Source organism: Sylvia atricapilla, chromosome Z (assembly GCF_009819655.1).
Source record: "Sylvia atricapilla isolate bSylAtr1 chromosome Z, bSylAtr1.pri, whole genome shotgun sequence".
NCBI lineage: Eukaryota > Metazoa > Chordata > Aves > Passeriformes > Sylviidae > Sylvia > Sylvia atricapilla.
In genome coordinates this window covers 85,766,575-85,779,480 of record NC_089174.1, presented here as the reverse complement: position 1 = coordinate 85,779,480, position 12,906 = coordinate 85,766,575, and the positions used below count along the sequence as shown (strand labels likewise).

At 35.9% G+C, this 12,906-nt stretch overlaps 1 protein-coding gene across 1 annotated transcript in view; it reads left to right on the top strand.

Annotated features, from left to right (window-relative positions):
• Positions 1-12,906, top strand: part of RFX3 (regulatory factor X3) — a 105,124-nt gene that overhangs the window by 75,858 nt on the left and 16,360 nt on the right. The window contains exons 5-7 of the mRNA XM_066338835.1: positions 6,142-6,216; positions 10,233-10,414; positions 10,975-11,094. Coding sequence (XP_066194932.1) covers positions 6,142-6,216; positions 10,233-10,414; positions 10,975-11,094 — 377 coding nt within the window. The remainder of the gene's footprint in view (positions 1-6,141; positions 6,217-10,232; positions 10,415-10,974; positions 11,095-12,906) is intronic.

Below are 12,906 nucleotides of genomic sequence, written 5' to 3'. Positions count from 1 at the left end.
CCTCCTATCAACCTCATGCCCTTCTCTGGACTTGCTCCAAGAAGTCCATCCATGTTCCTTCTGTGTGGGACCCAGAGCTGATGCAGCACTGCAGGTGGGCTCTCAGCAGAGCAGAGGAACAGAATCCCCTCCCTGGTCCAGCTGGCCATGTTCCTTTGGATGCAGCCCAGGACATGGTTGGCTTTCTGGGCTGTGAGTGCCCACTGCCAGCTGTTGTTGAGCTTTTCCTCAACCATCACCACCAAATCTTTCTCAGCAGGGCTGCTCTCACACTTCTCCACACAACCTATAGGCTGGGATTGCTGTGATCCAAGTGTAGGACCTTGCACTTCACTGAATTGAGTTCTATGAGATTTGCATTAGCCCCCCTCAAGTGTCTCAAGGTCCTATGGGACCTGGGCAGCAATGCTACATTTGAAAATTTAGGAAGGAAAAGGTAATCAGATTTAGCTCCAAGCATTTTTTTTATTTTTCAGTCTATGACTGCTAGGTGTGCTTTTTCTCCCAAGCAACTCCATGTATTGTTTTACAATCACTAGAGAACATGCTGTAGTCATTAGTCAGGATGCGTGCCTTATGTACTTGCAGACTATTGGTGTGCATTTGCAGCAGGTGTTTTGACCCAAATCTGTGATTTATATTAAACTTTCATATTTAAAATTTAATCAGGGGAGTTGATAGGAATTTTAAAAAGCATTTATTTTTTAAAGTTTTTAAGGTTTATCAGCATTCTTTTAAGGTCAGCTTTATGTAAAATACTGCATTTATTCTATATCTTTTTTTTCCTTCTTTTTCTGCATATTTACACTTCTTTCATTCAACAGACTTAAAAAAATACCTTTCTTCCTGTCTCCATCGTTTCAATATTTTGAGGAAAATTTCACTGAACCTGTTTGCAGGTGTTGCTACAGTGTTTTCTATTGACAGGAATGCAAATCTCTTAGATTTAAGATTCCCAGCTGTATGGGCTAGATTGGATTTCTCCTCACATGGTAAATAGAATTTAATTTTCAACCTTGTTTCTTGTGGGCGAGCTTGTCTGCCTAACACAATCATCTGGCACAGGTTTCAGAAAACAGTATGAAATACATGAATACTCTGTCCTGAAATAGAACTGAAAGCCACTGTAAAGCATGTATGTTTGTGGCATCCTAAAAGGGTGAAAATGTCACCTTTTCAAAAGGCCTGTGTCCCTTTATCCTGCATTTTCAGATTAGTTCTGCCTTATTTAGGTAGGCACAATTGCCACAAGTACCCGGGACTTAGCTAGCTGTACCACCAAATCAGTCTTTCTTGTATACATATGATGAATTATTAATTCCTGTATAATGGAGCATTGTGATGATTGCTGCTTTAGAATTTCACTTCCTTTAAAAAGCCTAAAAGGGTGAACCTTTGGAAGTGGATAAAGGGCAATGTGAATGAAAGGTGCCTGTGGAAAAAGAGACAGGAGCTATCTTTATTCAACATGTTGCAACAATATATTGAATACTAAGACACCACCTGCCTGCCCTGCTGCTGGTGGAGGGTGGTTTGCAAATGCAAACAGATAAAGGAAAAAAGAATTGTGGGATACCCAGATTATTCGCTGAACCTCAGGACTTCAATTTCTGCACATTGTTTTCTTTCTTTTGACCTCCTCAGAGCAACTTACAATAAACATTTTGTACTAGTTGTTAAATTGTTAGTTGATCATGGAAATTGTTCGTTGAATCATATGGAAAAGCACTATTTCTTTCTTGTTCCTAAAAGGAAGGGAGTTTTTTTGCAAAGTGGGTTTGGGTAGTTGTTTGCTATGTCTGTGCTACGTGCACCTTAGACTATGATGTGTAATTTGTTTATCTAGTAAAATGTTCATGAATACTAACGCATAACCTAGCAAAAACAGTCAATAACTTCCAAATCAGTAGATCATGTAAGGCTTACATTACAGATGCACGTACTGGGATCAAACTGCTGAAGTTTTTTAACCCCAGGAGAATATCCTTATTCCTTAATGGTTGTGTCACAGGATAAGACAGTATTTTAGCTGGCAAACAAAGTAAATTGAAGAAATTCACAATCATAGTTTTCTCATCTATAATGCTTGTAATTTAGTGACTGCCTATGTTTGTAACTGTACGAACTGATTAGTGTTCCTACGTGTAGTGTAACATTTATCATGGTTTAGTAGGAATTGAAGTGAGAGTGATAGTGTATGTTTCAGTTATCAGAACTCTTAAATAAATGTTTTTAGTCTTATTAAGAAAAAGAAAAGGGGAATGTATGACTGATCACATATTCAAATAAGTGAAATTCCTCTTATGTAACATTTCAGATAAATATGTAGAAAACTGTGCCTGGAATCTCTCACTGCTTATTGTTAAAAATGAAAGAGTATCAGTCTTCCTTTTGTATTTACACAAAACATAATTTTAAATGTTAAAATTACTTTCATCTTTCCACAGAATATCATAATAATACACACTGTGTAGTTAGTTATTCTGCGTTTGTGCTTAAGGGCTGTTTGACTAGAGATGTAATGTTCAGTTTTTCTAGAGCCTAAATAAAAGTCCCTGGCCAGAAATTAGAACCTAAAAGCTTGAAGGAACCGATCCTTCACTTAAGGAAGTTTTTACTCAGGTAGCCTCTATTTCCTGCACATATGGTACTCTGTGTCACACAGAGCCTCTTGAAAACCCAAAACCTTGGAATAACAGCGTAGAAAAAAATAAAATATTTCAGCTGTGGGGGACCTACAAGAATAATTTAGCCCAACTGCTTCACTTCAGGGCTGACCCAAATGTCAAACAGATTGTTAAGGGCTCTGTCCAAATGCCCTTACACACTGACAGGCTCAGGGCATCATCAGGCCTGACCACCCTCTCTATAAAGAAATGCTTCCTAACAGCGAGTCTGAACTTTCCCTGGCACAGCTTTGAACCATTCCCACACATCCTATCACTGGATCCCAGGGAGAAGAGATCAGTACCTCCCTCTCCACTTCCCCTACTCAGGAAGCTGTAGACAGCAAGGAGGTTGCCCCTCAGCCTCCTTTCCTCCAAACTAGACAAGCCCAAAGCCCTTAGCAGCTCCTCACAGGCCATGGTATCCACCAGCTGTCTTGCCCTTCTCCACACACCTTCCAGGACCTTCCCATCGTTCTGAAATGGTGGAGCCCAGGCTTGCACCCAGCAATTGAGGGAAGGCCCTGCCCTAATGCTGGACATGGAGGTCACCTCTTTGGACAGCTGGAGATGTCAAGTTTGGTGCACCCAGGATGGGGTTTGGTGCACCCAGGATGGGGTTTCTGCACCCAGGATGGGGTTTGGTGCACCCAGGATGGGGTTTGGTGCACTCAGGATGGGGTTTGGTGCACCCAGGATTGGGTTTGATGCACCCAGGATGGGGTTTGGTGCACCCAGGATGGAGTTTGGTGCACCCAGGATGGGGTTTCTGCACCCAGGATGGGGTTTGGTGCACCCAGGATGGGGTTTCTGCACCCAGGATGGGGTTGGTGCACCCAGGATGGGGCTTGGTGCACTCCTGGCTGCCAGGGCACACTGCTGGCTTCTATAGAGCCTGCTGCCAGCAAACATCCCCAGAGCCCTTTCTGCAACCCCAGAGCTGCCCCTCTCCCAGTTTAGATTGTGTCTGGCATTTCTCTATCCCAGGTGCAGAATCTGGCATTTTTGTGTCACTGGTGTTTGCCCAGTGCTCCACTGTATCTACATCCCTCTCTCTCAAGGGCTCTTGTCCCTCAGGGGAGCCAACAGCACCTCACAGTTTGATAACACCAGCAAACTTACTAATGGTGCATTCAACTCCTGTATCCAGATTATTGATAAAAACATGAATAGAATTTGCCTTAGAATTGACCCCTACAGGGCACCAATAGAGTAAAACAATAAGCAACCGTAAGTTTTCAGGAAGGGTAAGTGAATCACTTAGTGTGTAAAAAAATCTGTCTTCAAATCAATCATATTTTATGCTCAAAAACAGTTAAGAAGTAATTTTATAACCTGTATGCAAAGGGGGTTTCTGGCATTGTAGAGACATCTGTCAGATATAGGTGAAAGTTCATTTTATAAAAAATATCATCTGAAAATGGTGAACCAAATAATTAATAGTGAAAACAATTTCTCTTTAAGCTTTCCTATTAGAATATGGTGGAGACTTATTTTACTTGATATTACTTGATAAAGAAATTAACGTGTGTTAGTGGTTACCAGTGTTGCTTGACTTACGTGATGCATTAAAAATGAATATAGATCCTTTGCCTTCAGTGGCCACACTGATGAAATCCACTAAAAGAAACTCCAGCAACAAAAGCCTCCCAAATGGCAGAAAGCCCAACAGCTATCCCCAAAAACCATGGAATCAACAGGGCAGTGAGGAATCAGTGTCATCTGTAATGCCACTTTTCACGTTAAATTACTAGAGGTGCCAATATCTTGAACAGATTAGTTCCCTGAACAAAGAAGGCCACAGGTTGCAGCAACAAAATGAGAGTGGGGCAGTGGTGGGAATGAGCAGCAGGTGGTGTAACCCCGGTGTAAAGTGCTGCTGTGGATTAAGCACTGTGGTACATGTGAGCAGACATTCAGATTTAGGATTTAAATGTCTACACAGTCTCAATTGTAGCATTTTGTTAGGAAGGGAAACTCTCTGGTACAATATGAAGTAAACTGACCTTATGATGATCTTTTTAGCTTGTAGTTTTTTATCTTGCGGCGTGCTTTTAAAATTTGATCTTTCCTGTGGGATTGAATACTTTGACCTCATGGTATTTTCCACTGAAGCAAGTCAGTGAAGAAGTCAAACTTAAAAGAAAGAACATTATTGCCAAGCAAGAATGTTTTCTTACATAATAATTGTATATATTTAATAATGTACATTTTTTAAAGACTTGCAAAGCTAATATTACACAATCAAAAGAAATTACTCCCCACAGCTAATACATTAAAATATTTGTCAATTGCCCTGGAAAAAAAGGAGAATTTTACAGGTAAATTCAAATATCAGCTACAGTAGTTTTTAATTTCTACTATACATAGAGTAAATTCAGCCAATATTGACAAATTATGTCACTTAAATTATAATTAGTACTGTGGTATTTGAAGTAGGATAGAGACAGCTCATTAAAAATGTTTACAGAGATAATTATAAGTATTTTTAAAAGTTTAAGTGGTGGTTCCATTGCTTTCATTTTGGCCATTTATTGTAGCTAATAATTGTGTGCCTTTTCTTACTGTGCATTCCATTGTCTCTGTCATTTTCATTGTTGGTTTTTGCTCTTCTGGCCTCCCAGATAAATTACACTTAGGTTTTTTCTTTTAATGTTGTTACCAAACTGATCAAAATCAAAATATCCATTGTTATTTAAAAGGAAAAGAAAGAAAATGGATGTGAGACTAACCATGCATTTGCATTTGAAAAAAATCTACTTTGTATTTTAGTTATACTGTGTTTTCTTTTCCTTTTTAAAAGCAAAATTATTGTGAACAAATCTGCTTTTCTAAGGGCTGGATCCTGCAGTCTGTGTAACTCCTGACTTTACATTTACTTTGGCAGCTGGGGATCTTCAAAGGGTGCTGGCAGGAGTGAGGGTTGATGTCCTGTCCCAGTGAAGCTAATGGTGTAAAACCTCTTGAATTACTTTGGTTTGGGATTTGATTCTGTGATTTCAATTGAAGTTTTGTTTCTAATTCAATTCTTATTGCAAGCTCTGCATGTTTCTTCCTGGTCTAGTTGAAGGGAAAACGTATGGAGGCCTTTCTGGAAATTGTTTAGGGATTTTTTATTTACCTTTTTTTTTTTACTTTAATGATTATATTTTTGTTCAATCTGGGTTATTTTTATTTCAATGCAGCTCGCCAGTAATTCTACTTCTTTGAGCTCATTCTGAGCAGCTTGGAAGGTAAAATGAACTTTGCAGCTGTGATTCTGCAGTATACATACAAGCAAAATGACTTTCTGACCTCATTGAGGAGGCTTGAGTTCACTGGGACTCTAGAATGAGGCATTTTGATAAAATATATGCCCTAGCCAGGAATAAAGCAGGCATTTCTGTTGATCTGTAAGGAATCTGTCAAAACTTCTCTGATCAGGCTTTTTTACTATCCCATCTTGAGTCCTTTTTTTAATGACATCTATTATCAGATTGAAATGGCGATTGAGACACTGCAAAAGTCTGATGGTCTGTCCACTCACAGAAGCTCTCTTCTCAACAGCCATGTAAGTTGTCTCTTCTTCACATACACTCTCTCTTGCTTGTTCTGCATGCTTAGCCTGCCTCTAAATGTTTGTTTTATTTTATTATTACTTTTTGCTCTTGATCTTCCCATCTTAGTTGCTTGTAATCTTCTACTACACCTCCCATGGCTTTATTTTGTCAGATTAAATGTCTTTATGGTATATTGCAGAGTGTTACCTGTTTCCTATGCTCTACACCTGTGTTAGGATGAGTTAACACATTTGACTGTTTTGCGGATTACAGTGTAAATGTCAAGCTAAGGTTCAATGAATTCTAAATTAGCTGGTTTTTGGCATTTTAAAGACAATTGTCTATGTTGCAAGAACTGTGTTCCATATACTAATTTTGGGGCATGTGAAGAGGAAGAGAAGAAACAAACAACACACCTAAATAATATATTTAGGTTATCCCTAGGTGTTTCTTCATTTATGCTGACTAGAGAGTTTATTTTGAAATTGCTTATTTAGGAATCCTAAGGATCCTTATGATGACCTGGTAAAAATTGAAAGCAGTGCCTTAATTTGAAGTACACAGTAATGTCTTATTTATCTGACTTTTACTTTGTTCTTACCCTGCAAGTCTTACAGTTAAGAACTTTTCATAGCCAAAGCTAAAAGATATTTGGGCAAAAACATGATCTCCAAATATAGTGATAAGTTCATTATATATAACTTTAAAAAAAAAGGAAAAAGACCAACTTAATTTTAAATTTATTATATAAATAATATTATTACTTGTAAGTTGTTAGTCTTTCTGAATTTTTTCTGTTAGTACTTACGGTTTTGAATTTTGTATTTTTGCCATGTTGATTGGTTTGTACTCATATTACTTTTTTTTTCCTTCTAAGCTTTATTATATAAATTCAAATACCCTTATTGCTTTGCAGAAGAAATTGAAATTTAATTTGCAGTCTGAATGTAGAATATGATAGTAGAGATTGTTTTTGGAACTCAATTAAAAATGTGTGCTTTAGAAGGTTTGGGGCTGGATTTGGGATTTTTTTTTTCCTGTAAAGGTTTGCTTTTGTTGAAATTAAAATTAAAAATGTTTTGTGGAGAATTTAGGCAAGCTTTTTTTTCTTCCTTAAATCTAAAGAAATCTGTATGATAAAATGTTACAGGAAATTATATACAGAAGGACGTTTAGATTCCACCTGGTGTGCTTACAAAATAATTATTTTGAAGATAAGCTGGTATCAAAATTACTATTTAAATAATAATAGGTATTATTAAACTGATAATATCAAAATCACTGTTTGAATGTCATTTTTAACAGACCATAACTTTTTTTGCCAGTGTTTTAAAACTCTGTAGAAAGACTCAAAACACTAGAACTATTGTAAGTTTCTGCTTAAACCTGTTCAGAAGTCCACAGTCCTTGTATAAAACCAAGAAAGATTACAAGATAAGCTGCAGTGCCTCATCAAACTGTGTTTTACTCATTCCTAATTCTAGGCACTATTCACAGTGTCTTCCCAATAACAAGATTTGCACAGAAGATCACATTCTTTCCAGCTGTGAAGACTTATCATGGTATTTCTTGCCTGTGAACCCTTTGTGAAGAATATTGTAATAGGGATATATCTTTGACTCTGTGGAGAAAGCAAAATTTAAAACAACTCTTGTAAATATTTTTGTGGCAAAAAGTCTTTCCTGGTTTTGGTCATTTTGAAAGAAATTTTAAAATCTAGATCAAGCCTACAGGATGTTTTGCTTGTTTTTAAAGCAATGCTTATTGTCTTCAAATTTCAGGACACTGTAAAGGAACTGTAGATGTACACTTTGTCTCTTTAAACTTTTCTTGAATTTGCCTTCTAAAGGTTTAGTTTGGCATTTATTAAAAAATTGCCTTAACAGATTTTAAAATAGAATTTTAAATTTTGTTTTTAATTAACTTGTACACTTTTCAGGTGATTCTTTTGTGGGAATATTTTAGTTTGGGATTTAAATTTTCAACCTTTGATACTTCATTGAGGTTTTGTAGGATTGTTTTTTCCTAAATACATGAGTTCTCATTTAAGAGTTTGTCATTTCTCCTGTTTTCATTTGTTTCTTGATGTACTTCTGCATGGGATCAACTTACTCAATTAATTGATAGTTGAGTGTTTTATAAACATTGCAGCTTAATTGAAGTCACACTCAATTTAACAATTCTGGCTCTGTAAATATTTCATATCTTTCCCCATCTTAACAATACATTATGGTCAGTACTACAAATTTGTAAGCCAGGACTCAAACATGAATAGTTTTAGAATTGTATTTCAGCTTGGTAGAAAAATGTTTGAGATCTTTAGAAAGGTGTTTACAATAATGTTTGGATTGAATTTTCTCTTAAAGTCATGAATTAACTGCACTTTTTCTTTCAGGCTATAATCTATCAAGTAAGGATTTCAAGCCCTTGCTACTAAGTAACTCCTTCCAAGAGCAAAAATTCTTATATTGCATTTAACTTTTGATTTGGGTTTTTTTGTGCGTTGAATAATGCAAGTTATGTTTGCAATAACATCTGTTAGAAATTCATATAATTAATGAAGTGCACTTGAAGTGATTAATAATAGATTAGAAACCATCTGGAGGAAAATATCTTTAATGCTACATACAGAACTTAATTACAAAATAATTATTTTTTGTTTGTCAGTCTTTTGGGATTGACAGAGTTATTCCCCTTGGGGAAAGCAGAAGTACTTCACGTTCTGTATCATTCTGATTCAATTCTAGATGTTATAATATATGACAAATGTTATATAAATGTATTAATAAAAATAGAGATACAATAACAGATTTTCAATATGGATAGATTGCAACTGTTGGAAGTTATAATTACCTTTGTTTGTAAGCCAAGACAGGCTTATGTCAGATCACTAGTAAAATAAGTTTCATGCATTCAACAAGAAACTCAAATGTTTACAATTATACCTTCTCTTCATCTTTATTTCAAAATGACAGACCCTCAGTTTGGAAGCACTTGTGAATGTTAGTACATAGAAAACAATGATATGGTGATGATTAACTGCACTTCTTTATTTTCTTTATTTGAAATGCAAAATTGCCTGCAAACCAAGCTAAGAATTTAATGTCTTGAAAGCATTTGCATCTTCTTACTGTATTTTTCTGGAGCTTAGAAAATTCTAGGAATCCATGACAAGTACTGGGAAAAATAAGGAAAATGTTGACTTATCAAAAAATTTAACAATGAATTTTAATGTATTCTTGGACTATATTGGTTTTGATATATTTTGTCATTTTCCTTTAATATTAAATCTCAGAGTATTAAATTGTCCTTTTGATTTATTTTTTTTTATATGTTAGTAACAGCTAAAGGTGTTTCATGAGTGTGCTGTACTTAGAACATGCAGTGATGTTACATAAAATCTCCTCTTGCATGTTTCTAATTATCTCCCACAATTACATGAAAAGATTACTGTTTTTCTGAGAAACCCATTCTGTTCCTTTTGGGAGTCAAAAGGGTTTGTATCCCTAATGATTCATAGATGTACCAGTTATTTTCAATGTTACCTAGGTAGCTCTTTGACTTCTATGCAGTAGCTTTTTTCTTACGTGTATCTTAATGTTTTTTAACAACAAACAGTATAGTATTCCAGGTTTACAAATACATTAACTGCACATTGTGTCCAAGGAAATTTTTTTCTGCAATTTATGTGTGTTACATTCATGATTACTTTATTTCTTTGTGGTACTAACAGTTTGTCTCCAAAGCGTAGATACCTTTATCACTGATGTGTGGTACTGAATCAAAAATATTTTAAGAAAAGGACACTTTCCTGAGGTCACAAGTGCAATGAGTTCTGCTATTTCCTGGTAATTCTGAAGATATTAAAGCATTATTGTTTAACTGACATTTAAAGACACTCTGAGGAAGTAATTTTTTAATAGACCTGAAGAGTGGTTCCAACTGTCAGAAGTTAATCCTGTATGGCTACAATAATTTTAATTAAGTATGTAATAGGGTCTTTTTTTCTGTTTTGTATGTGATATAGCTTCAGTGGCTTTTAGACAACTATGAAACTGCAGAAGGAGTGAGCCTTCCAAGAAGTACCCTTTACAACCATTACTTACGACACTGTCAGGAGCACAAGCTGGATCCAGTCAATGCTGCCTCCTTTGGAAAACTCATACGGTCAATCTTCATGGGACTGCGGACCAGAAGACTTGGAACTAGGTTTGTGCAATTGAAATCCTGAATTGTAATGAAAAATAAAGGTAATAATTGTGAATAAGAAGCTTATCTGTGAGGCAAAGAAATACATAAGGACAGCATTAAAATGTTAGTGTTACCTGTCAGTTCTGGTTCTTCATGTTGAAGAGTTTTATGTTTTTTTCAAGATGCTATTTGGTTTTATTTCTTCTGCTCTTGACAGTTTATGTGTTTATATTTTGGTAACTACACTTTCAGATTTTTAGCATTACAAATAAAACATAACTTGCCGTTTGGAAATAACTAAGAATACTGTTTTCCCATAACTAGAAAAATTGTATTAATTTGCATTTTATGTTTCTTACCCAAGTGGAGTGCAAGTTAATATGCTGATAATATTTGTTTGAGAGAGTGAATTAATTTCCCAAAGGTCATAAATTACACTCATGTAAAACAGGTATGACAGGAGAGCCAGACCTGATTTGTATGTGTTACTTTCCAGTCAATGTAAACTGTAAAGTAAATGTAATGTAAATATGGAACACTAGTATTACTGCTCTTTTAATTCTTGTTCTTCCATAAAGGGGGAACTCCAAATATCATTACTATGGGATTCGTGTCAAGCCAGACTCTCCTCTTAATCGACTACAAGAGGACATGCAATATATGGCCATGAGACAACAGCCCATGCAGCAGAAACAGAGGTAAAGTGGGAAACACAGCTATTCACCACTATTTCTGGTTTATCAAGTCTTACTTTTCCTTAGAAATTGGAATTCCTGTTCAGCTTTTCTGCTGTGAAAATAAAAGTGTGCTCGATACCCAGTTGATGTCAGTGACGTCAGACACTGGTCAATGTGAAAGAATATTTACCTAGAAATTGTCAAAAATCTGCAGAAAATATATAATAATGAAATGACCCATAAAGATTTTTCTTAATGATACTAAATTCTTGTCCCACAAGCTGAATAAAAGTAGTAAGAGCTTCAGTTTCAAACATTCCTGTTTCTTTTCATTGCTGTATCATTTTACGTTCACACTTCTTATCAGAGAACTTACTATTAAGTTGCTTGGTATTTATTTTTATCTCTCTGTGAGGAATTAATGTGACCACAATGGTTTGCCTCCAAGTACATTGAAGGATGTTCCCCATGGTTTCTGTTGCTCCTGAGGAACCTGTGAAAGCTCCAAAGTATTTGAAAGCAGTTGCACAGGCCTGTGCTGGTGGTGAAAGAATGTGTGAATATGCATATTAAAACCAGGAAAAATGAAAATGAGTAAATTACTTTGAAATTAATTTTTGATTTCACTGGTGTCACTAGTCTCCCATATTACCCTAAAGTAAAACACATTAGATGCATAATTTCATGATACTCACAGGTAGAAGAGCACCATATCAAGCAAGTCACCTTTAGAACAATTAGTTCTCCAAAATAATTCAAAAGAAGTCTGGTACAGTCTACCGAGCATATTTTGTGTCCTTGTCACAACTGAGATATGGAAAACCCAACTTCTAACTTTAACTTCAAATACAAAGATCACTTTGATCTGAAATGATTTTACTGTCATTTCCAGTACAGATTAGTTACTAAATGGAAGCTCATGGTAAGATACATGCTCTTAACTATCTTTTGCTGAGCAGGACACAGGAGCATGAGATATCACATAATAATATCACATAGATAATGCTTGTTACAAAACCCATGGCAGGATTATATAGCAAGGAATGATGATAGGTATTTACAAAATCTCCCAGCAGGCTTATTTTATCCACTCAATGTAATTCACTTAGACGTTTTACTCACTTGCATTCAAAATTACTTATGTGCACCAAAACATATGCCACAGTGGTCTAACTAGAACTATTTCTGGAAAAATGGTGCCAGTCATCTAAACATTGTCACATCTCTTGTCTTCTTTATGATTCACGATGAAAAAGTGATTTTGGAATTTCATTGTATAGCTGTTTGGACTGGATATTTATTTTCGTATTGTTTATTGATTGTTTTATTTCACACTGTATGTCTTGCATAGTTCCCTTATTTTCCTTACCTAAGTATGTTTGGCATCATCTTCTTAACTTCATGTCAGCACGTTCCTTGATCATACCTGAACAAAATCACACAAATGGCACTGTGTGCACCTGGTGCACACTTCTCCTGTGCCCCATGTTTTGCACTTGCACACGTGTACTTACAGCAACATGCACCCAATTCAGGCTCAATTCACACCAATCCTAAGCTCTGCTGTGAGAATCTGCAAAGGTGTTGATGGGGGCAGGAGCTGCAAGGTACCACTATGCACAATAGGTAGCTGTTACATGAAAAATACTGTGCTATAGGAGGCTTTGTGTTTAACTTCAGTGTTTCATTGTTATCCAGGTGTATTGAAAAATTCTAGCAGGATTTATTAAGAGAGAACTAAAAGATTGAATACTGTAATTCTCATGATTATGGTAATATTGCTCTTTTGTCAGCTTATTAATCTTGCGAGTAGTTCTTTTGTCTTTTACATCA